Source organism: Myotis yumanensis, unplaced genomic scaffold (genome assembly GCF_028538775.1).
Source record: "Myotis yumanensis isolate MYYU_CA2020_CCGP unplaced genomic scaffold, mMyoYum1.0.hap1 SCAF_11, whole genome shotgun sequence".
Classification (NCBI taxonomy): domain Eukaryota; kingdom Metazoa; phylum Chordata; class Mammalia; order Chiroptera; family Vespertilionidae; genus Myotis; species Myotis yumanensis.
This window is the reverse complement of record NW_027223762.1, coordinates 1,043,993-1,068,385: the sequence shown is the minus strand read 5'-3', so window position 1 is coordinate 1,068,385 and position 24,393 is coordinate 1,043,993. Positions and strand designations below refer to the sequence as shown.

Below are 24,393 nucleotides of genomic sequence, written 5' to 3'. Positions count from 1 at the left end.
AGATGAGCGCAGAGATTTCACAAGATGGTCCTGGAGCTGTGAGCGAGGTTCCTCCCCTGCTCCCGCCCGCGTCCCCTGCGCCCCGGCTCCAGTTCCAGCAGGTGGGCCGCAACGTGACACGGGCGTACCGTCTGCCTGGAAGAATGCCGTTCAGTTTGCATCCTTTTCTGGTCATTTGTTTTGATTTAATTACATATTCATATATAATTTATATGTAATTTATATATAATTGTGCAAAATATACATTATATGTAATATATATGTTTTGATTTAACTAACACTTAAACTAGAGGCCCGGTGCATGAACTCGTGCACCAGTGGGGTCCCTCGGCCTGGCCTGCAGGATCGGGCTGAAACCGGCTCTCTAACATCCCCCAAGGGGTCCTGGATTGTGAGAGGGCACAGGCCAGGCTGAGGTCCTGGATTGTGATTGTCCCCAACGGTGCACAATCAGGGCTGGGGAGGGACACGAGAGGTTGGCCAGCTGGGAAGGGACCACGGGAGGGCTCCAGGGCATGTCCGGCCCATCTCACTCAGTCCTGATCAGCTGGACCCCTGCAGCAAGCTAACCTACCGGTTGGAGCATCTGCCCCCTGGTGGTCAGTGCACGTCATAGTGAGCGGTTGAGCGGCCTTAGCATATCATTAGCATATTGCGCTTTGATTGGTTGAACAGACGACCGGATGACCAGACACTTAGCACATTAGGCTTTTATTATATAGGATATTATATATTTACTAGAGGCTCAGTGCTTGAAATTCATGCACGGCTAGGGTCCCTAGGCCTGGCCGGTGATCAGAGCCAATCAGGTTCCCTGCCTCCCCGCCTCCCCGCCTCCTCCTTCCCTCACTCCCTCAGCACCCTACCTCTGCCGCTGGTCGCCCCCCCATGTTCCATGCTGCCCCCTGGTGGTCAGCGCACATCATAGCAAGTGATCAAACTTCCAGTCTCCCGGTCGAACTCCCGAGGGGACACTTTGCATATTAGCGTTTTATATAGAGAGATATAATTTATATATAATTGTACATATAATTGTGCAAAACATACATTATGTATAATGTACATATGACTTTAAGATAGAGCCTCTTCTAATCCATTACATATGTATTATCTCTGAAATCTATTTAAACTTGGCTTCCTAAGAATCCACTGAAAGTAAAAATTAGGCACAAAATTACCATTGAGGCCTTTTCAGCCGCCAAATTCCTGCCACGTGGGGAGGGCCTGCGATTGCGCCCACTTCCCACGTCCCCCGGCGAGCCGAGGCGGCCCGAGACCCGGCACTCAGCGACGGAGTTCACGGAGCCGATTCTCAGGAGCAGGTGACGAAGTTCAGGGAGCAGGACGAGCGGATGGGGAGGCCCCCCCTTTCCACAGCAGCACCCCAGAAGCTCGTGTCCGCAGCAGGCCCTGCAGCCGAACACGATCTGCGTGCGGACCTGGGCCTGACCCCGGCCGCCTCCGGGAGCACAAAGCCGTCCTGTCCACCCTCCGTCCCTGTAACCGGAGCCGGCGCAATTACACCCCATCAGAAAGGATGACGGCGGCAGGAAGGTCAGGCGTGGGGAGGGGGCACTTCCTGTTGTGAGTCTGACTTCTGATCTCCTGTGATTGCTCAGCCGGGAAATTGGGCAAATGCCACGCCCGCTCACCTGGCTGGGTCCAGGCTCTGCTCTCAGCACACGCAGGCGGGGAGACTGTCAGCAATACCTTTATGTTTGAACTAGATTTTTTTTTTTAATTTTTAAATTTATTTCAGAGAGGAAGGGAGAGGGAGAGATAGAAACATCCATGATGAGAGAGAATCACGGATCGGCTGCCTCCTGCACGCCCCCCACTGGGGATCGAGCCCGCAACCCGGGCCTGTGGCCTGACCGGGAATCGAACCGTGACCTCCTGGTTCCTAGGTCGACGCTCAACCACTGAGCCACACCAGCCGGGCCGTTCTGCACAACTTTCAAAGCGCACACCCTGAGTGTGTGTGCGGCTCAGAATTCCACGCCGCCCGCCCGCCCGCCAGGCTCACCCCCTGAGGTGAAGGGATTCCCACAGAAGGGGCGGGAGTCGGGGAGGATCCCGTCAGAGCCTGAGGGCGTCAGAGAGGAGGGGGCGATGCTGTGACCCCGTGGGAGGGCTCGTCTTCCTGGTGGACAGCAGGAGGCGGTGGCTGCGGGCTGCTGCCCGAACGAAGTTGCCTTTTTCCGAATGGCCGATGTTTCCCAGCTTCAGATTCTGGTCCCATCCTAGATCTTTCCACAACGACGCTGGGGATGGTCCCAGGGTGTGTCTCTAGGGTCCCGCCCGTGCTGTGAGCAGCCAGGCGGACAGCAGCTCTGGGAGACCCCTCAGACACCTCTCGGACATGAACCTCCCGCGATGCTCCCTCCCCATGTCCCGCGGCCTCCCTGGGATGGGTGTGCAGTCACAGGGCACAGCCCCCTGGGGTGGGTGTGCAGTCACAGGGCACAGCCTCCCTGGGATGGGTGTGCAGTCACAGGGCACAGCCTCCCTGGGGTGGGTGTGCAGTCACAGGGCACAGCCTCCCTGGGGTGGGTGTGCAGTCACGGGGCACAGCCTCCCTGGGGTGGGTGTGCAGTCACAGGGCACAGCCCCCTGGGGTGGGTGTGCAGTCACAGGGCACAGCCCCCTGGGGTGGGTGTGCAGTCACAGTGCAGCCTCCCTGGGGTGGGTGTGCAGTCAGCGCAGCCGTGGGAACGGTGGGGCCCACCTCCGTGGGGGACGGACACTGGGCACTGCTGCATCGCCGCTTTGGGGCTCTCTGTTCAGTGGACACGTATTGGGGTCACGTTTCCCAAATGCATGTGAAGCCACTCACAGCTCAGGGCACACTCAGCTCAGAATTCCTTTGCAAAGGTCTCCGTCAGTAGTTCTCAACCTTCCTCATGCCTCGACCCTTTAATGCAGTTCCTCATGTTGTGGTGACCCCCGATTTCATTGTTACAAATTGAACATAATTAAAGCATAGTGATTAATCACAAAAACAATATGTAATTATACATGTGTTTTCTGATGGTCTTAGGCGACCCCTGTGAAAGGGTCGTTCGACCCCCAAAGGTGTCTCGACCCCCAGGTTGAGAACCGCTGTTCTCCGTTGTTGAGAGGATTGTTTACAGTTCTGCACACGGACGTCTTGTCGTTTGGAGAGGCATTCTGACCCCCAACAGCCAGTGGGGAGTGAGGTGGCCTCAGCCCGTTGGTCTAATGACCCACAGAGGATTGGACGTCCCCTCCAAGGGGGACGTGGCAGCCAGTGTCCGCTCCCGATGTGTTTGCGACCCGCGCGGGGGGTCCGCTCAGCCACCTTCCCGGGTCCGTGCTCTCCTGGCGGCCGGGGTCTCACAAACCAGCCGCCTCCCCGCACGCCCTCCCCGGGGCGGCGTCCCCCCTGCAGCGTACCTCGCCGGGTGCTAGACGTGTCCTCCGACTCAGATGAAAACTCAGCCTGAAATAAATCCGCCGAGATGGCCACAAAGCCCCTCTGTGCGGGCCAGGCCGCCGCGTCCAGAGCCGGGTGGCGGGGCAGCCATGACGCCGCCTCAGGTTTCACGAAGCGCCCGCTGTCTCCGTGGCGATGGCGCTCACCTCCGGGTCCGGTTACGACGCCGTGGCGGGTCTGATGTGTCCTGCTGTGGTTTTTAACCCCTGAAAGGGCTTTATACGTAACGTCCCCCTTTATTCTTACAAACACACAGTTTACCGTGGCCTTTCCGGGGGAGTTAGTGCGCGGACATCTGCTAAGAGCAGCCGAGCTCCTGGGTCGTCAGGATCCTGCAGATTTGATCACAGAACCGTTCACACACAGATGCACCACACGGAGCCGGCCGACGGCCTCTGCCTCGGTGCCACGTCCGTGCTGGGGGCACCCGGCACCGCTGACCACCGTCCCCCGGGCAGGACCTCCCCTCCCCCTTCCCCATCCACATCCACGTCCACGTCCACGTCTTCCCATCTGTTGCCGTAAAGTTATAACAGCAAAGACCCAGGAAGAACCGAGCCCCTTCTCGCTCCATCCCTTTCTTCCTTCCTTTGCTTTCTTTCCTTCTCTTTCTTTCTATGATCCATCAACGAAGTTTTTGTTGTTTATTGATTTCAGGGAGGAAGGGAGAGGGAGCGAGAGAGAGAAACATCCATGATGAGAGAGAATCATGGATCGGCTGCCTCCTGCACGCCCCCCACTGGGGATGGAACCCATAACCCGGGCCTGTGCCCTGACAGGATCAAACCGAGAGCTTCTGGGTCATAGGTCGACGCTCACCCCCTGAGCCTCGCCAGCCGGGCCATCAACAAGTCCTTGCACTCTCAGTCCGTGTCAGGGGCAGTCCTGGCGGAGATGGTTACAGAAGGAACGGGCACGGGCCGCGCCCTGAAGCCCCGGGCCCCCTGGCATTACCGAGAGGAACCATCACCGAGCACAGAACCGTGCACACGAGCCCAGAGACGCCGTAGAGGCTGCGGAGCGCTGGCCGACGCTGGGGCCTCGCAAAAAGCCGGTGTCTGCCCGAATTCTGCCGGGAACGAAGGCAGCAAAACCGGGAGGAGCCATTGCAAGCTGGGGACCCACAGGCAGGCTACGCAGAGACAGGAAGCGCCTCTGGCCCGCTGGCGGCCAGCAGTGCCCGAGGGCAGGGAACTTGTGGGACGCGGGACGCGGACTGTTGCACGTGAGCCGTCCACCGGGCCTGCGTGCCTGGCCGAGGGCTGGACCTCACGGCCAGGCGGGAGGAGGGTCCTCGTTTGACCTTTTCAGACAAAGTGGACACCGTCCTCTCACAGGAGGCGATGCCCGTCTATGAGGACATGGGCTGCACCTGCATCAGGAAGTTGCTCTGCGGGGGACACACCGTGTTGTATTGACTTAAGGAGGATGCGCTGACGTGTGACCTTACAAACACAGAGACGCGGCTGACCCAGGAGGAGGCATCCGGCGTCCACCCAGCACCGCGCTGGCCTGGCGGAGCCCAGGTGCCCAGGTGCCCAGGTGCCAGGACAGCACCCCCTTCCTGCCGCTGCTCCTCCACGCTCACTGTCCCCTCAGCCTCCTGCGTCCCCTGTAAGCCCAGGGGTGTCCTCACGACCACGTTGCTTTAGGAAACCACGTCCCTCCCGCTCCCCCTCGTGGCACCTGTGTCCGGCCGGGCTGTTTGCCTGTTTGTGTTTGTAATTAAGTGAATTTTCTGGTTCAGAGCCTTTGACGGCGCCAGAGAAATGCAATTAAAGTCCCGCTGGCCATGGGGAGACTTGGCAAGAGCTTATTCTACCCCTTCCTGAGCAAAGTCTGCTCCGGGGCTGGGCAGCCTGCTTCCGTCTCAGCCCAGCAGCCCAGGGGCTGGGGACTGTCCACCCCACCGGTCTGCTGGCCAGCCCCCCAGCCTCTGAGCCTCCCAGCCCCCCAGCCCTCCAGCCCCCCAGCCCCCCAGCCTCTGAGCCTCCCAGTTCCCCAGCCCTCCAGCCCCCCAGCCCCCCAGCCTCCCATTCCAGGGATTTCAGAGGCCTCTTCCCGGAGCTCAAAGACCAGCCTCATATCTGGGCAAAGTGTATCCTGAATCTGCGGAGGGAGCACCGTGAGCTCACCCCGAGGCCTAAATCCAAACCAGAGGCGAAGGGAGGGCTCGCCCAAGTCCCGCCTCAGAGGGAATCTCGGGGGCTCCGGACAGCGCCCGTCTGTGGGGTGAGGGCCTGTGGAGAGGGGTGGAGAGGGGTGATGGCCATGGACGGGGGGGGGGGGGGGGGGGGCGTGATGGACCACTCACAGGGGGAGGAGGAGGAGGAGGGGATGGAGCTCATCTTCCTCCCAGGCCCCAGCGCAGGGGCTGCCCTGCGTCCTGTGGATCTCGCTTACGGATTCGATGGTGAAGGCGTCCCCTTCGCAGGTTCCCCGCAGACGCCTCGCGGAGCAGGGGAAGGGCTGCCGCAGCCGCAGGCGTGTGTGCGCTGGACGCAGCCCTTCTGGCCCCGAAGCTGAAGCTGACATGGACGCTGCAGGGGTGCTGGGCCCGGGCCCCGGAGAGGTTGTTGGCACTCACCCTCGCTTCCTGGGGTTTCTTAGGAGAAAATGACTGGAAATCCTCTCGGCTGGAAGGGGTGACAGCGCCTCCCTCCCGGGTCCGGGCTTCCTGGTGGGGAGTCGCTCACACCCCCCAAGGCCGAGGCCACGGCCAGCTGAACGCGGGGTCGCACGGGGGGCTGTGGTGAGGAAGAGTAGGAATCGGACAGACATTGACGAGGTCACGACCCCGCACCAGCCTGCCCGCAGCTGAAGCTCCGCCACGGCTGGGCTGACCTCGTCTTTTTAAAATCAATAGAAACGACGGCTAATGCCGCGGCCGGAGCAGGGGTCGGAGGCTGCGCTTTCATCCCCAGACACGAGCCCAGGGAGCCGCTCGGGCAGGAGTGGGACCCGGTCCTGGACGCGGGGAGGGCGCCCACGAGCTCGGGACAGCCCAGGCCGTGGTGTCCTGGCCCCCGCTCCACCTGCCGCCAACGACAGCGGGGTCCCCGCTGAAAACCACTCCCGAGGGGGCCGGGTTGATGTTAAAAAAAAAGAAAAAAAAAAGAGGAAGCCTTTCTGGCAGATGCAGGTGTAATTGCTCTGAAAATGCTGAAATGCCACTTGGGAAGAAGGAGTCAGAGGCCGGCATTTAATGAGGAGAAACAAGACCCGCTCCGTCCCCACTGCTCCAGGGGCAAGACACCTCTCCCTCTCTCTCTCTTACCCTCTCTCTTCCTCTCTCCCTCCCTCTCCCCCTCTCCCCCCCCTCCCTCCCTCTCTCCCCCTCTCCCTCCCCCCCCTCTCCCTCTCCCCCCTCTCCCTCTCTCTCTCTCCCCCCCTCTCCCACTCTCCCCCCTCTCCATCCCTCTTCCCGTCTCTCCCTCCCTCTCCACCCCCCTCCCTCTCTCCCTGTCCCTCCCCCCCCCCCCAGTGTCAGCACAGATGGTTGGGGGAGGGGAGCCGGAGTGGGAGGGAGGGGCGGGCAGGCAGCTTCTGTCGCACACATGGGTTTGCTGTGTCTCACACCCTCTCGCCTCCCGTGGACGGCAGGGCCCACGGCCGAGGTGCCCCCCCCCACCTCCACGTAGGCCGGTGTGGCCTGTGTTTGCACCCGTGGGTCAGGGTCTTCCCAGTCAAGCCCCAGCCTGGGGTGCCCTACGCTGCGGGGTTTATAGCAGCACCTTCGTTCCAACCAGGGCAGGTCCTTCCTGCCTCCGGAACGGAGTCCCGCGGGGCCGGACACTGACCTGCCAGTGTGTGTGGATACGTTTTAGTTTTTAATATGATTTTAGTGACTTCAGAGAGGAAGGGAGAGGGAGGGAGAGAGACATCACTGATGAGAGAGAACCATGGACCAGCTGCCTCCTGCACGCCCCCCACTGGGGGTCCAACCCGGGCCTGTGCCCCGACCGGAATCGAACCCTGACCTCCTGGTTCACAGGCCGACGCTCAGCCCCTGAGCCAGGCCGGCCCGGCTGTGAATGCCTTTTAATGGGTTTGTTTTGCACGTTGAAAAGGTGTGGAAATGACACCCGAACCAGCAGCGCGCGGGCTTGGCGTGGGTGCGGGGGATCCGGTCCCACAGGCCGACGCTGCAGGAACCCCAGCCAAGGCGCACGCAGTGGGCACGGGACTGGGCCTGCGGGAACCCAGTGTCCCTGGGAGGCTGCAGATGCAAAGCGGAGGTAGACAGCGCTGGGGGCTGGCGCTGCCCTCGCTGCCAGAGGAACTCGGGGCCCGGGTGGGGCCCTCCTGCTCTAGGAGCCACTTCGGGGGGGGGGGGGCCTCCTCCCAGGGTTTGATAACACCGACGACGGGAGGCAGTTACATGGCGGCCGGTGTGGCCTCTGCACGTGGCATCCGTGACATGTTCCCCCCATGTTTCCTGATTTCACAAGAACGTAGACCAGAATGGAGCCCTCCGTTCCCAACACCCGGAGCGACAGCCCTCCGCTCACTGCCCGTCCTCCCCTTCGTCCTCCCAACGAGACCGTGACTATGGAAGGTTACGGCCTTTTAGGAAATGGTGACCTTGCACTAGCCCCCTTTCCGCCGCGCCTGCTGCCTCTTCTGACTCGGCCCAGCCTTTGGGGCCCCCGATGGCTCCGTGGTGCCGCTCACACGTGCGGGGACAGCGGCTCCCTGTCCAGACGGGCGGCCTGGAGCAGGCCGGTCGCCCCCGTGCCTCAGCGTCCCCGTCTGCAGTGAGGGCGCTGACCTGCTACCCCGCCCGGCTCGGAGTGTGAGCCGCAGGTGCTCCCAGCCCACAGCCCGTGGGGGGGGGGGGGGGGGGGGGCGGCCCGAGGAGCGATGGCCGCGCGGCCGCGGGGGAGCGGCCAGGGGTTCTCAGCGCCCACCGGACGGTCTGGGGACAAGGACTCGCTGACCGGAGGACGAGGACGGGGCTTATCTGACGGGAGGAGGGCAGGGACGGGGGGGCGCACAGGAGCCAGGAAGGTACTGAGCGACCTCAGCTGGGTTAGCGAGGCTTCCCACAATCCTCTCTTCTGGAGATTTTACAGTTTCCGATGGAGACGGACCGCTGTCTGCCTGACCCCGATGAGCTGGCCGCTTGCAGGTAGCACGGAGCTTCCCGTTGCTTCCCATGCTGTCTAGCGGTCGGTCCCTTAAGATTCTCGTTTCTCTCCCCGGCGGGTGTGGCTCAGTGGGTAGAGCGTCGGCCTGTGGATCACAAGGTCCCGGGTTCGATTCCAATCAAGGGCGCGTTCCTCGGATGCAGGCTCCTCCCCGGCCGGGGCCTGGTCGGGCTCATGCAGGAGGCAGCCCATCGCTGTGTTTCTCTCACATCGACGCCTCCCTCTGTCTTTCCCTCTCCCTTCCACCCTCCCTAAAAATCAACAGAAAAATACCCTCGGGTGCAGGTTAACAATAATAATGATGATGATTCTCGTTTCTCCCGGACCCGGACGTGCTCTGCCGCTGGGCAGGGGCCCTGCTGTTTAAATAACCGGAGGATCAGCTGGACCCCGTGGCCAGCCCCCAGGACGCCCACGCGTCTCGTACGGTTTGAAGTCGATTTGCATCCTCGGCGAAGATTAATCTTTTCAACAAACAGTCCAGTGCCCAAGCCCTGCCCAAGTCAACATCACCAGTGTGAGCCGTCGGATGAAGGCCCTCGGGGGACCTGTGTGGGGTGAACGTGTGGTTGGGAGAGGAAATGCTAGAGGGAAAGGAAGCTGGGCTCCGGTGCTGCTCCCGGTGCTGCTCTGAGACGCAGCGGCTCCCCCAGGACCGCGGCTCCAGAAATGCAGCTGCGTCTCCCCAGGCCCTGGGGGGGGGCACGGGGGGCTCATCCGGAAGCAACACAGGCCTGTCCGCTGCCCGCTGCTTAGAGCACAAGGTGGACTTCTCTCTGGGAGGCCCTGACAGGAGGTGATCTCACTTCCCGAGATTCAAATCTCGGTCTCAACAGGTGAGCCTTTGAAAGCAGGCACAGAGCTCGGCCGGCGGGGCTCAGGGGTTGAGCATCGACCTGGGAACCAGGAGGTCAGGGTTCAATTCCCGGTCAGGGCACAGGCCCGGGTTGTGGCTCCGTCCCCAGTGTGGGGCCTGCAGGAGGCAGCCGATCCATGATTCTCTCTCATCATGGATGTTTCTGTCTCTCCCTCTCCCTTCCTCTCTGAAATCAATAAAAATGTATGAGAAGAAAAGAAAAGAGGAGAGAGAGGGAAAGGGAGAGAGAAGTCAGGCAGAGATCCCTACACGTTCACGGCCTCCCGTTCAGACACCTGGTAGACCTCGCACCACAGGAGGTCTCCGGCATGCGCCCCCCACACCCCTCCTTATGAATATTCCCAATCGCTGAGGGACAGTACGTGCACGTCCAGTGATGTTGAGCAGTCATTTTTAATAGAACAGACACTGGAAAATCCACTAGATAGAGATTTAAAAGCTGAGATAACGCTACAGTAAATAATAACCTAAAATCATTATTCAGCGGTGTGACACGTTCACGTGGGAAATAGGACCAAATCGGGACTATGGGACTTGGACACCTGGCTCAGCCCTCGGTGTGGGCACGTGGGTGTGCGGACCGACAATCGGCCTATTTCTCAGCGTTTTGATGACGATCGTGGCTGAAAAAGACCCTCCAGGGACGCGACGCGCGGGGAGAATGTGAGTGGGTGCTTCCTGCCGTCTGATGCTCAGCATTACACGCCGATTCCGTAACAATCAGCGTTAAATGTGCCCGCACTCCCTCATCTTCATAACGTCCGTCAGTTGTTCTCACTAATTGGAAGGTGTTGCACTTTCATATGCCTAACAGATGGCTTACAATCCCACTGAAACTCTATTTGAATTTTTATAAAAATTAGACACGATGTTTCCAAGACGTTTAAAAATTCACAAATAAGGGTGTGTTGGGTTTTTTTCCTGTTTAAACAGGTGAATTTCTTAAATTATTTTTGGCAATAACATCGTATAATACTGGCAATATTTCTGAACACCTGTTTATAGAATGTTTTTACCAAATAGCAATGATTTCTTTCAAGAAAAACCAGTTGAGCCCTCGCCGGTTTTGCTCAGTGGCTAGAACGTCGGCCTGTGGACCGATTGCGGTCAAGGGCACGGACCTCGGTTGCAGGCTCCTCCCCGGCCCAGGCCCTGGTCAGGGCTCGTGCAGGAGGCAACCAATCCATGTGTTTCTCTCACATCCATGTTTCTCTCTGTCTTTCCCTCCCTCTTCCACTCTCCCCAAAAATCAATGGAAAAATATCCTCGGGGAAGATTAAAAAAAGAAAAAGAGAGAAAGCCCAGTCGCCTGGCTCGTCATTAAGACGCCGTCTCAGCGCGAAGCGAGAGGTGTCCTGCTCTCCTGAGGCACCTCCTGGGCAGAGCGAGGGGCTGGCTCGGCCACGTCCCTGCCGTCCCCGTGCTCTGGGGGTGGCCTCACCCCCCACTGCTCTGCAGCGATCGTCGAAAGAGCTGTCCGTTTGTGAGGAGGCGCAGCTGAGCTTGGACAATAGCATCTGTAAACCCACAAACACGGAAGTGACAGTCAGTGAAGGTGAGTGAGAGTCTGTGTAATACCGGCCGGCTCCACGTTTCCTCGGCAGGCTGCCTTCGGACCGGTGTCCTCTCTCCCTCTCTCTCTCTCTCTCTCTCTCCCTCTCCCTCTCTCTCTCTCTCTCTCTCTCTCTCCACCCACACGTCTCTTTTCCTCTCTCCCTTCCTCTTTCTGTAAAGCTGTCGTTCTGATTTAACTCCCAAATTAGCGACTAATTAGACGAGGAGCAGGAAGGGAATAGCGGTGAAAGGTGACGTGGGGATTCTGGCGAGGTGACTGCGGCTCTGACTCCCGGGGACCCCCCCCCGGCACCCCAACACCTGCAGAGGCTCAGGCGCCCACCTCGCAGTCTTGCCGGGACACGCGGCCGCGGCTCAGGGCCCCACGGGCGTCTCCTCGCTCCTGACTGACGTCCACGGCTTGTGTTTAAAGAAGCAGGAAAGGGTTTCTGAGTTTCTAACCGAGAGGGGCCGCTCTTCCCGGCGACACACACGCGCTGCCTACAGGGGAGCCAGCGGTGCCCCCCGCAAAAGGCGCAGCGCGGGGCCGGCCCGCAGGAAGCGCAGGGCCCCGCTCACCGGTCCTGCAGGCGGGAGAATGCGGGGTCCAGGCAGCTGCGCAGCCGACGCCCAGCGCCCACGTGTTTGTGATTTTAAAGGCGACACAGAAACACGCACAGAAAAACGCCCGAGGAGGAGCCTGGCTCACCCAGGGGCCTACAAGCGCCTGGCCACCAGGCCACCAGGCCACCAGGGCCACCAGACCGCACGTGGGGCTGGCGCTGCGGCCGCTGGATGGCGGGTCCGCCCTGAAGGAGGCGCTATCAGCATCCTCGCCGTCGGGGGCCCGCTGACCCGCCTCTGCTCTCTGGCTCCGCCTCGGGCGGGGGTGCCCGCTCTGGGCACGAACGGGACCCCAGGATCGCATGGACCAGGACACCCGGGGACGAGAAGGCGGGTGAAGGTGCCCTCGCAGGGCAGCTCGCCGCTCGGGGAGAAAGGCCACGGCCCTCCCGCGGGCCGCATGCTGGGCGCCGGGACCTGCTGCCACCGGAATGGAAGGCCCATGGGGCACCTGGAAACGGGACAGAAGCCTCGCCAGACACAGCCCTTCGTCCGCCTTCCTCCTTGGCTTTCTGCTGCGACCAGGAGGTCAGGAGGCCGGGAGACGCTCCTGGAAGTCCTGTCGGGGAGAAAAGGGCTGGGACGTATTTGCTCAGACACAACGATATTTGCATGAAGACGGAACGGGTAGGAGCAGAGCTTGCCTCCCGCCGTGGCCTCGCCCGATGCCGCCGGGGCAGCAGCCGGTTCCGGGCGAGGGAGCCCGCGCCCCATGAGCCAGGAGCCCGGACAGGACGGCTCGGCCGGAAGCCAGCCCGCCCGTGCCCCTGACCCTCTGCCGGGAAGTTCCCGTCCACGGCGGCTGCTTTTGTGGCTGTGGCTGCGGGGAGGCAGCCAGGACGGTGTCTCCCCGAGGCGCCTCTCCCCCGGGTCCGCAGGACCTGCCCGCCGCCCGCCGGGCCCAGCAGCCTCACGTCGGACCCGGCTCACAGGGCACGTGCGGCCGGGCGGTGGCCGCGAGGTAACGGCTCCTGAGCCGGCTCAGTCCTGATGCCATGAAGTGCCTGGCGTTTCCTTCGTAGAGGAAGTGGGGAGTGGGGGGTGGCAGGCCGTGGCAGGACCCCACTTAACAGCAACCTCCCCCCCAAGGGGGCACAGGAGCGCTGAGATCACAGGCTCACACGGAGCGAGATGAGTGGGGTCTGAGAATCGCGGAGGTGGCGCTGAGGGGTGTTTCGAGGGCGCGGCGTCGCCCGTGTGAGCAAGAAAGGGGCGGTGGCCATGGGGGGGGGGGGGAGGGCCTGGGCCGGAGCTGGAGAGCCTGTGGTATGAAGTCAGTGTCAGCACTAATGGGGCCCGGCCGCGGGGCACAGGGCTGAGCCTCAACCTATGAACCTGGGGTCACAGTTCCGGGGTGCGGGCTCCATCCCCGGGGTGGGGCGTGCAGGAGGCAGCCGGTCAGTGACTCTCTCATCATGGATGTTCCTCTCTCTCTCTCTCTCTCTCTCTCTCCCCTCCCTTCATCTCTGAAATCAATAAAAAATATTTTTTATAAAAGGGTACAAATAATTAAAATTAATTAATTAAGGGCCCACACTCCTAGGTGTTAAATCATTTAGTAGAAAGATCCCTCCAGCTCAAGAGGGATGAGTAAGGAGGGGCAGGGAGGGGTGAGTAAGGAGGGGGAGGGGGGAGTAAGGAGGGGGAGGGGGAAGGAAGGAGGGGAGGGGAGGGGGAGGGGGAAGGAAGGAGGGGGAGGGGAAGGGGGGAGTAAGGAGGGAGGGGGAGGGGGAGGAAGGAGGGGGAAGGGGAGTGAGGAGGGGGAGGGGGGAGTAAGGAGGGGGGAGTAAGGAGGGGGGAGGGGGGAGTAAGGAGGGGCAGGGAAGGGCAGGACTCTCACGGCACCTTCTCCCTGGCAGCGTGTGCCGCGAGGGATGCGGGGTGCCTCTCAGTCAATCCATCATCTTTGTGCCCCTCCAGCCAGAAGCATTAAAACGAGCTGTGACTGGGATCGCTCCCCACGCCCCCACCGCGACCAGCGCCAGCTGCCCAGCCGTCTGCCATGCTGCCCCCTGCGTCCCCCCACCCCTCGCGCACCCGAGATATCTGCACAAACAAGCTGCAGCCTCCGGGCGCCGGTGCCAGCCTCCCGTTCCCTCCCACACGGGGCCCTCCTGCTGCCGGGGCCACTGCTCATCCCGGGGCGGAAGACGTGTTTGCAAAGGTTCAAGATCCCGAGCAGCTCCGCATTCTGCAGGAAGGAACAGGTACCGCCATTCCTTTCCTCGTGTTGAGTGGATTTTAATCCAGACAGGCTCTGAGCTACACACACACGCACGCACGCACACACGCACATGCACGTGTACATCCACACACACGCACACACATGCACGCACATGCACACACATGCACGTTTACACCCACGCACATGTACACACATGTACATGCACACACAGACACAGGCACACGTGCGCACGCGCACACACACACAAAGGAAGAGTGAGTGTGTGTGTGCAGCCGCAGCCTCACTCAGGTTCATGCAGCTCTGTCCTCTGCTGTGTCCCTCTGCCTCCTAGTGAGAAGCTCTGACGTCTGTGAGTCCCGGGGCCCCACACGTCGGAGCGTGGCCCTCGACGGTGAGTGTGACGGGCTCCGGGGACCCGGACGACTCTGCTCCTCCCTCCGCGGGAGGGAAGGCGCCCCTGAGGACTCACCCTACAGCGTGGCGTGCAGCTCCGCCTCCCGTGCTGGCGCCTGCGATGGCGGGGGCACGGGCTGACTGGTAGTTAGTTCACAGCTTCCCACTGGAACACGTCACCCAACAGCGACGGCGGGTCAGCGGCGAGCTCTGTGCACCTGGCGGGCAGGTGAGCTCAGCGCCGCGCCAGCGTCATGGTGATGGCTTCCCCCCGGCCTCCAGCCTCATCTCTGATGGACCTGGCTTTCCGCCTGCACTCAGCAAAGCCAACGTGACAGCATCACACGGGGCTCGCGCTTCCCTTCAGCAGGTCTCCCTGCACTGTGGCTCCCACAGGACTTCCCGCCTGCACCAGCCCCTGCCCACCTGCAGCCTCTGCCCACCTGCAGCCTCTGCCCACCTGCAGCCTGTGTCCACCTGCAGCCTGTGCCCACCTGCAGCCTCTGCCCACCTGCAGCCTCTACCCACCTGCAGCCTCTGCCTACCTGCAGCCTGTGCCCACCTGCAGCCTTGCCCACCTGCAGCCTCTACCCACCTGCAGCCTCTGCCCACCTGCAGCCCGTGTCCACCTACAGCCCGTGTCCACCTGCAGCCTGTGCCCACCTGCAGCCTGTGCCCACCTGCAGCCTCTACCCACCTGCAGCCTCTGCCTACCTGCAGCCTGTGCCCACCTGCAGCCCGTGCCCACCTACAGCCCGTGTCCACCTACAGCCTTGCCCACCTGCAGCCTCTGCCCACCTGCAGCCTCTGCCTACCTGCAGCCTGTGCCCACCTGCAGCCCGTGCCCACCTACAGCCCGTGTCCACCTACAGCCTTGCCCACCTGCAGCCTCTGCCCACCTGCAGCCTCTGCCCACCTGCAGCCTCTGCCCACCTGCAGCCCGTGTCCACCTACAGCCCGTGTCCACCTACAGCCCGTGTCCACCTACAGCCTTGCCCACCTGCAGCCTCTGCCCACCTGCAGCCTCTGCCCACCTGCAGCCCGTGTCCACCTACAGCCCGTGTCCACCTACAGCCCGTGTCCACCTGCAGCCTCTGCCCACCCGCAGCCTGTGCCCACCTGCAGCCTCTGCCTACCTGCAGCCTCTGCCCACCTGCAGCCTTGCCCACCTGCAGCCTTGCCCACCCGCAGCCCGTGCCCACCTACAGCCCGTGTCCACCTGCAGCCCGTGTCCACCTGCAGCCTCTGCCCACCCGCAGCCTGTGCCCACCTGCAGCCTTGCCCACCTGCAGCCTTGCCCACCTGCAGCAGCCTTTGCACCTTTGCATGCTCTTCTCTGAAGAAGCTACACAGTAAGTCACAGGCTCTCCCGCCCACTCAGTGGATAGTAGTTATTATTTTGCCAACGTTTTACATCACAATTTGTAAAGGCCTCGCAGCCAGACATTCCACCGTGATGTGACGCTGCTCTCGGAAGCACATTAAGGGTCATAGCTACCGCTCATATTTTAACGTCTTGCCGGGTTGTCTGTACTATCCATGCCATCGTGTCACAAAGAGCATTGGTTCCAGAGAAATCCCAGCTCCCGTCCCGGCTCCGCCAAACATCAGCTCCGCGGCTTCCGAGCGCACGTGACGTCTCTGGGGCCGGTTTCCGTGGCAGGATCCTGTCCTGGAGGCGAGCCCGCCGGCCCGGAGGGAACAGCGGCACCGGAGCCACACGCGCATCTCCTCTCTTTTTGTCTTTTATGCAGACGCCTCTGTTGACGCCGCCCTCTGCTTGCAGACAGCCCTGGTTTCCTGCGGCCACAGGCTGCGCACAAGGTCACGGTGCCCTGAGCCCCGTGTGCACCCCCAGCACTCGTCACGGAGCCCCCACGTGTCTCAACACCCCTGGCTGCCCCCCCGAAGCCGTTCCACTCACTCATCCCGACCGCAGAGCTTGTCTGTTCCTCAGCGCCGACCTCCGAGCCGCCGCTCTATGCTGACTCTGCGGGTGCCCTGCCCCACCCCCACCCCCTGAAAAGTGACTTGAATGCAAGTTCTCTCCTGGTTGGAGCGGTGCAGTCATGACCCTCACTCGCGGGTCAGCTGTTATAGTCATTTAAATGTGCACCTGTCCCCTCACATCCAAACACCCGGGGGGAGGCGGGGGGGATGTAGCCCTCAATCGCGCTCATTTCCAAACCGGGGCTCGCACGCAGCCGCGCTCACGGACGGCCGCTGAGTGGGGATGAGTTTGGAGATGGACGAGGAGGGCGCTGGCTTCCTTGGGTTCAGTTTTCATCGGACCGGCCAGCGGGTGAGGACGTAATTTACATGCGAACTCCCCTGGAAGGAAACAGAATTGAGCTCAGAGCCATGGCTACTCACCCCGGCCCGTCCCCGAGAGGAGACCCCGCCCTCCAGGCGACGTCACGGCGGTCCATGTGCAGGGGCCTTAGCGCCGCCAGGGAGGGGTTCACCATGGGCGGGAGCTGAATGGACGGGCTGATGAGCCATCTGCCCGCTTCACTGTTCTCCGCCATCCGAGGACAGCTGCCCAGGCCTCCCGACCATCTGGGTTATTTCTTAGAAACATTCTGGGTCCCAGCTCTGCTGTTCTCCTCTTTATGTCATTGGCTTTGTTACTGGAGCCACATTTTATCCGCGGAACATCCGATTGTAGCAACAAGAAGGAAACCTATTTATTCGGCCCTGGAGGCGATATTCTGCGTGTCTATTCTTCGCTAGCAGACCCTGGCCGTACAGGCTTTTCCCGGAACGGGTTCTATTAGATTTCTGGGAAGAAAGCAGAAGGACTTGCTGAGTTCCGGCTCTGACTCCCGGGAGGCGGAGAGCAGCCGGGGGTTTCAGATGACACACGCAGGCGGTCCCTTCGCTGCGTGTCTTTCCTGAGATGTAGACCCTCCGTGTGGGTTCTGACCCGTACTGACGGGCAGTCTTATATCCAAAGAGGAGCCCTGTGACTGTGTAGCCATTTGTTTAACCTCTAACATCATCACAGGACATGCCAGTGGTGCGGCTCCCGTGCGTGAACCCACCGTCCGTCCGCTCGGACTTCCTGTGCGGGCGGTCCCTCCATGTCCTGGTCCAGACTGACGGGGCTGGAAGCCGTAAGCGACTGGTCCCTGTTGATGGCGACCCTGAGCTTGTGAACCTTAACCCCACATGGTCCCCCGAGTGACCGCGTTAGAGATCAGGAGACAATACGCTGCCTTGTCCCCCTCTGTCCCGAGCCCGCCCCCCCGACCCCAGAACGCGGCCCCAGCATGGACCAGACAGACCCGTTTCTGAGTTTGTGATGTGGGCGTGGCCCCTGGCTTCCTGAACATCGTTGTTATTATGCCATCATTGGGACTGCCTCGATTTTAAGATGCTTTTATCGTCCTCCGACGCCACGGAAATAAAAGCCAAGCTTCTTAGTCTCTTCAATAAAGGACTCCCCCCTCCGTGGCTGAGCCGGCTCGGCCCCTCCCCCACCCTGGCCCCCCAAGCCCAGTGGCCACTCAGCCAGGCGACCTGCACCCTCTCCTCTCTGCACTCCAAGCCCCGTCAACACAGGTTCACCGCCATCCTGGGCCAAGACATGAAATGTCACCCCGCCCCTGAGTTTTACGTTATCTGGGGCCCGGAGTGACATTCCCCATGTAACTGCTTGGCAAAGCCCCACTCCCTTTCCAAGTTATAGTGCAAAATGTCACCTCCTCTGGGAAGCCCTCCCTGACTGCACAGGGAGAGCTCACTTGCTCATCTGTGATCCCATAACCGTCTATGCTGATCCAGCCCAGCTAGCAGCACACGGCCGGCCGGGCAGCAGCCCCTGAGCTCCTCCGGGCCGGGCCATCCCACATCTCGAACTCCAGCAAACAGGAAGCGATTTCTTCTTCTACATTCATTTTTGTCTAATAAAACCTTCAACCCAGAAGATCGGCAAGAAACCCAGCCAGCGTTTACGTGTGGTCCTCGAGGGAGCCAGGCCAGCCACTGGCTTGGCCCCTGACAGGGCGAGGGGGCTCCGCTCGGCCCACCACGCTCTGCTCTGCTGTTCGCTACGAAACGGGAAATCCCAGATGAGTCATTGTGGGGCTTCAGATTCCAAAAACGGCCCCTGAGCAACACTCGTGTCTGAGTGCTCTTAGCGTCGAGCGAACACGCGAATGACTGAAGCAGCGCATTTGCCTTCGGGCCGGCTCCTCGGTGAAGCCGGTGGGCGCCGGGCGTGGCAGGAGCTCAGGGATGTTTACATGCTTTGCCACGGAGGCCACGCGGGGCCACGCGGGGGTCAGAGGCATGACGGGAAGACGGCCTGGCTGATGGACGACCACATGGAGAGATAAGATAAGGCGGCCCCAGCGGTGCCAAAAACCTCCATGTGTTGTTGACTTCAGGGCACTGGCCCTGCAGACACCACACGTTCGCTCGGCGGCCTGTGCCTCCCTCCTGCCTTTATCATCCACTGTGATCTTTTTAAATATATTTTTATTGATTTCAGAGAGGAAGGGAGAGCGAGAGAGAGTCCTGGACCGGCTGCCTCCTGCACGCCCCACACTGGGGATCGAGCCCAAAACCTGGGCCTGTGCCCTGACCGGGAATGGAACCCTGACCTCCTGGTTCATAGGTCGACGCTCACCCCCTGAGCCGTGCGGCCGGGCCCCGCTGATCGTACCAGTCTCCTCTCCCAGGAAACGAAGCGCCTTTCCTCCTCATTGAGGGGCTGGGGGACTGGCCCTGTTGGAAGTTCCCGGGGTCGTGTGTGTGTGTATGTGTGTGTGTGTGTATGTGTGTGTGTCTGTCTCTCTGTGTGTGTGTGTGTCTGTGTGTGTATGTGTGTGTCTGTGTGTCTCTGTGTGTATGTGTGTGTCTGTGTGTGTGTGCGTGGTGCGTGGTGCGTGAGGAATCGGGGGCGGCCATGGCCACACACAGATCACTGAGTTACCGCGCAGGGCAGGTGACATGACCTAGGCCCGCTTAGCCTCTTAAAAAACATAGTTTTTGTATAACAACCACCTATGACACGTGAAGTCCAAGGCTCTGTTCCCCTGGAGGACTCAGTCCAGCGCCCTCATGTGTGTGGTGAGCAGAGTGTGTGCTCTCGGTGTTATTGTCGCTGGAGGGACCCACCGCCCCACCTTCCGGAACAGTGAGGAGCCGGCAACCGCTCTGACAGCGCCTTCAGCGGAGTCCAAACCGAGCCTCACCACAGCAGGTGCCGGGGCCCTGCCCCTGCCCCCACCCTCCCTACCTCCCCTCCAGCCCCCTCCTCTGATAGGCTGGGGCCGGCTGGTGTGTCCTTTGAAACAGAAATGCACAGTTTTAAACAACAAATGTGACCCCCATGAGAAAGGAAGGCTGTTGCCTGGAATGACGGGAAAAGCAGAGCCCTGTGCCCACATGCACACACGGAGCTGCCACTGGCCGCCCGGCAGGGACGCTCGCTCTGTAGCTACCGCAGGAGGTGGGTGGTGGGTGGGGGGGGGAGCTGCCGGGCCAGGAAATGCAGAAGCCCGGCCGGCGTGGCTCAGTGGCCGAGCGTCGACCTATGAACCAGGAGGTTCCCGGTCGGGGCACAGGCCCGGGTTGCGGGCTCCATCCCCAGTGGGGGGCGTGCAGGAGGCAGCCAATCCATGATTCTCCCTCATTATTGATGTTTCTATTTCTCTCTCCCCCTCCCTTCCTCTCTGAGATCAATACAAATATATTTTTAAAAAGAAGAAAAGAGAAGAAAAGAACACAAGCAGAGGTCAGTGTGCCCACAGGCGAGCCCTTGGCGTCCGGTGCCTCCCTGGGCGAGATGGCCACCCCCCCACCCCGGATCCTAAATGCGGCGTGAGGTCTGGGGTCCGTCACAGGCAGGGGGAGCACTGCCACGAAGGACATGCCTGGGACAAGGGAGAAGCTTCGATTATAAACTGTGGATTGGAGAGCCGCTGCACGTCGCTGTTAGAAGGCGCCGACACGGGTGCGTGTGCAGAGATGACGTGAGCAAAGGCCCTTAGTGAAGTCGCCACGGCGTGTCGAGGGGTAAAGACACGCGTGTCTCCAAGGTATTGCCTAACGGCTCAGAAACCACACAAAGACGCGCAGAGAGAACCCGCGGGCGCGGCCGGCCAGCGGCAAAGGGCGCGAGGTGTCTGTGCTGTTGCTGCAAATGGAAATTATGTCCAAATACAAACCACGCTTTTTAAAAAGAACATCGCCAAGAAGCAGCTCACCACTTACTGACCCTTTTGCTCCTTCACACTGTTTCTCTTCCCCAGCTTGGCCGCTTTCTTTCTGAATCACACGTACAGGCTGAATGCGGACGCAGTGAACACGCCACAAAGGTGGTGTCTTCCGAGGGTTGTTTTGTTGTTTTTGGGGTTTTTTTTTTGGTTTGTGCATTAAAGGTTGCACTTAAATATACTATCCCCTTTGGAAACAGCCCGCTTTGCCGGGAACTCAGTAAACATTCAGAGGCAGCACCTGCCGGGCCTCCTCTCCCGCGCCCTCCCTGCGCAGCCCCACGTGCTTGGGCCCAGCTGCTGTCCATCACCCAGCGCCGCTCACCCTCTGGCTCCGCAGGTATGTCCCTCTGCACCTTCCAGAACCTTCCAGAACCGCCTCACAATGGAAGGAACCCCGCCCCCCCGCCTCCTGGGAAAGGAAACGCCGTCCTGTTGCCGTTACAGCCTCCGACACCGTGTGCCCGTTACGGCCTCCGACACCGTGTGCCCGTTACGGCCCCCGACACCGTGTGCCCGTTACGGCCCCCGACACCGTGTGCCCGTTACGGCCCCCGACACCGTGTGCCCGTTACGGCCCCCGACACCGTGTGTCCGTTACGGCCCCCGACACCGTGTGTCCGTTACGGCCCCCGACACCGTGTGCCCGCGTTTCAAGGCGCTTATTGAGCAGGAAACACCCGGCACAGCGCTCCCGGCCCGGAGGTGCGGGAACCGGGCCGCGGTCCCGGAAGGCGGGTCCTGCATCTCCTACCCGGGCCCTGAGCGCTGGGGGGGGCGGGGGGGGGGGCGGCTGTGTCTGCTCTGCTCTCTCTCCCCACGCCCCCCACTCCTCCTTTTTTTTTAAAAATCGCCTTCCCCGCTCAAATCCCGTCATCCAAGAGCTCAGTGAAGGCCGGCCTGTGTATCCTTGTTTGTTTAAATACATGTTTACTGATTTCAGGAGGAAGAGGAGGCAGAGAGAGACACCAATGGAGAGAGAGAATCATGGACGCCGCCTCCTGCTCACCCCGCACCGGGAGGAGGGAGCACGGGGAGGAGCCCGCACAGGGGAGGAGGGAGCACGAGGAGGAGGGAGCACGGGGAGGAGGGAGCACGGGGAGGAGGGAGCACGGAGAGGAGCCCGCATGGGGAGGAGGGAGCACGGAGAGGAGCCCGCATGGGGAGGAGGGAGCACGGAGAGGAGCCCGCATGGGGAGGAGGGAGCACGGGGAGGAGCCCGCATGGGGAGAAGGGAGCACGGAGAGGAGCCCGCATGGGGAGGAGGGAGCACGGGGAGGAGCCCGCATGGGGAGAAGGGAGCACGGAGAGGAGCCCGCATGGGGAGGAGGGAGCACGGGGAGGAGCCCGCATGGGGAGGAGGGAGCACGGGGAGGAGCCCGCATGGGGAGGAGGGAGCACGGGGAGGAGCCCGCACGGGGAGGAGGGAGCACGAGGAGGAGGGAGCACGGGGAGGAGGGAGCACGGGGAGGAGCCCGCACGGGGAGGAGGGAGCACGGGGAGGAGCCCGCACGGGGAGGAGGGAGCACCGGCCTGGGCCCGACCGGATCTAACCCGACCTCCTGGGTCACAGGTCCACTCAGCCAGTGAGCCGCCTCCGGGACCCCCCCCCCCCGCACCCCCCCACCCCCCCCACCCCGCACCCTTCCCTGTCGGAGGGGGACCCCCTGGAGGCACCAAGTGTATCCCCGAGGCAGGAGCCCCGCGCCCAGCCGCAGAGCGGACCTGCGAACTCGGGGTCCCGGAAAGCGGGCGCCTCTGCCCGACCCGGGGGCGAGGGGCGCCCCCTCTCCCACCGCCGGCCTCCGGTCAGCATGCGCCCCTCGCTGCGGCGCTGTCAATTACAGAAGCTCCAGCCAATGGGGCGGCGCGCCGGGCTTGTCTCCTAGCAACCCAGCGAGGCCCCGCCCCTGCCGCTCGGGAGGCGGGAGCAGCTTCCCCGCGGCCTCCGCGGCCCTGACGTCGGACTCGCGATGGGTTTGCGTCCGGAGGGGGCGCCGCGCTCCCCGCTTTGCTGGGGCTCCAAGGGGAGATTTCCTCCGGGATCCGGCCCCGCCGCGACCGGGGGCTGCGGGGGCGCCGTCCTGTTCGTGGAGGGAGCACGGCCGGGGGCGCCGGGCCCCGCGGGCACCGCCCCTCCCCCCGCGGCAGGGCGCCCCGAGCCCCGCACGCACCCCATGGGGGACCCCGGGCCGGGCACCGCCCCTCCCCCCGCGGCAGGGCGCCCCGAGCCCCGCACGCACCCCATGGGGGACGCCGGGCACCGCGGGCACCGCCCCTCCCCCCGCGGCAGGGCGCCCGGAGCCCCGCACGCACCCATGGGGGACGCCGGGCGGGCACCGCCGATGGGGGCATCACCGCTTCCTGCGGGAATAGGTATTTGGTGCAAAAACTACATCAGACTCTCCTTAGAGCTTCTGTCCGTCTGTCCGTCCGTCCGTCCGTCCGTCAGCACCCAGTGCTTCTCATCCCGCGCAGGGAGGACACAGTCGGGGGGCCCTTGGGTTTGCGGGGGGAGCTGGTCACGAAGGGCGGCCTGGGCGGTGGGGGAAGCGGTGCTCCCGGAGGGTGAAGGCCCCTGCACCCCAGGCTCGGGGTGGGCTGGGCCCGCATGCCCGCTCCCCTCCGGCTCCACACCCCTGCGCCTGCCATTGGCCAATGGGGCCGCTCTTTTTTTTTTTTTTTTTGCATTTAAATCATTCTCAGGTGTCTTTCTGGGGGGGAGGGGATCGGCAGAGCGCGAGCAGCAGACCGGCCCAGCTGTCCCTGCGGTCCGGGGAAGCCGGGCCTGGGCACAGGGCGCAGGACAGCCGGCTCCTGGCTGCGAGTCTGGGGGGGAGGCTGGGCTTCCTTATGCAGCGAGCGAACCCCTCCCCACCCCCCCACCCCTTCCCTCCCCACCCCCCCCCGCATCCCACGGCCCTCTACCCCCCTCCACTCCCCTCCCCCCACGGCCCTCCACCCCGCCCCCTACCCCCCACCCCCATCTACGGCCCCCCCCTTAACCCCCCACGGCCCCCCAAACCCCCCCCTCCCGCGTCCCACGCAGAGGACCTGCTCCTGGAGCTCAGAGGCCCCGAGTCCACAGCGCCCCTCGCAGGAGCTTCCTTGAAGGCGGAGCGAAGGCCCAGGGACCGGGCCCAAGTGTGCGCGTGTCTGAGGGGGTGTCCACACGAGTCTGCTTTGGTTTATTTTAAAAATCCAGATTCCGGCTTGAAAAAAGAAATAGCAGAGAAATCACACAATACCCCACACCTCACACCCACGTGGCGTGTCATTGGGGAAACGAGGCCGAGGGAGGGACAGCGTCAGGCGGGTCCCCGGGGTGGGCGGCACCTGGGCCTGTCCTTGCGGCCACTGCCCATCAGAAGTCACAAACACTTAGACCTGCGGGGGTGACTGTCCGCAGTTACACGCGGTGCCGGCGCCCAGCTCGGAGCCCGCCGCCTGGGTCACCGGCCGCCTGGGTCACCGGCCCCCCGGGTCACCGGCCGCCCGGGTCACCGGCCGCCTGGGTCACCGGCCCCCCCGGGTCACCGGCCGCCCGGGTCACCGGCCCCCCGGGTCACCGGCCGCCTGGGTCACCGGCCGCCTGGGTCACCGGCCCCCCGGGTCACCGGCCGCCCGGGTCACCGGCCGCCTGGGTCACCGGCCGCCTGGCAGCCACTTCAACGCGGCAACCGCGATCAGCGTCCTCTGCCTGAAGCGCAGGCTGCGCTCTCGGGACTGGGGGGCTGTCCCCCGTTTCCCAGGCGACGCCTGAGGGTGACCCTTCGCCGCTGGGGCAGCTGGGCCAGCTCTCTGAGCCGCATCCTGGGCCGCGAAGGCCTCACGTGAACGGACTTCAGGGCGGTGAAGGTGAAAGGGCCGGAGGTCGGGGTCCAGATGCGAACCGGACGCCCCGGGGCTGCGGGCGCCGCCTTCCTCAC

General features: G+C 62.5%; 1 protein-coding gene across 1 annotated transcript; it reads left to right on the top strand.

Annotated features, from left to right (window-relative positions):
• The first annotated feature begins 13,664 nt into the window (after window positions 1-13,664).
• LOC139019596 (uncharacterized) lies at window positions 13,665-24,227 on the top strand. Its single transcript, XM_070428571.1, has 7 exons — window positions 13,665-13,869; window positions 14,179-14,238; window positions 14,809-15,592; window positions 20,501-20,566; window positions 20,828-21,198; window positions 23,514-23,608; window positions 23,874-24,227. Exons 1-7 carry the CDS (start codon window positions 13,665-13,667, stop codon window positions 24,225-24,227), a joined length of 1,935 nt encoding a protein of 644 aa, XP_070284672.1.
• The last annotated feature ends 166 nt before the right edge of the window (window positions 24,228-24,393 follow it).

What these genes read in the sequence shown, in the direction of transcription:
- LOC139019596 (XM_070428571.1), top strand. Translation starts at nt 13,665, where the DNA reads ATGCTGCCCCCTGCGTCCCCCCACCCCTCGCGCACCCGAGATATCTGC. An exon ending in CATTCTGCAGGAAGGAACAG is followed by an intron (nt 13,870 to 14,178) that starts GTACCGCCATTC and finishes TCTGCCTCCTAG; the next exon opens with TGAGAAGCTCTGACGTCTGT. An exon ending in TTCTCTGAAGAAGCTACACA is followed by an intron (nt 15,593 to 20,500) that starts GTAAGTCACAGG and finishes TCTCTTCCCCAG; the next exon opens with CTTGGCCGCTTTCTTTCTGA.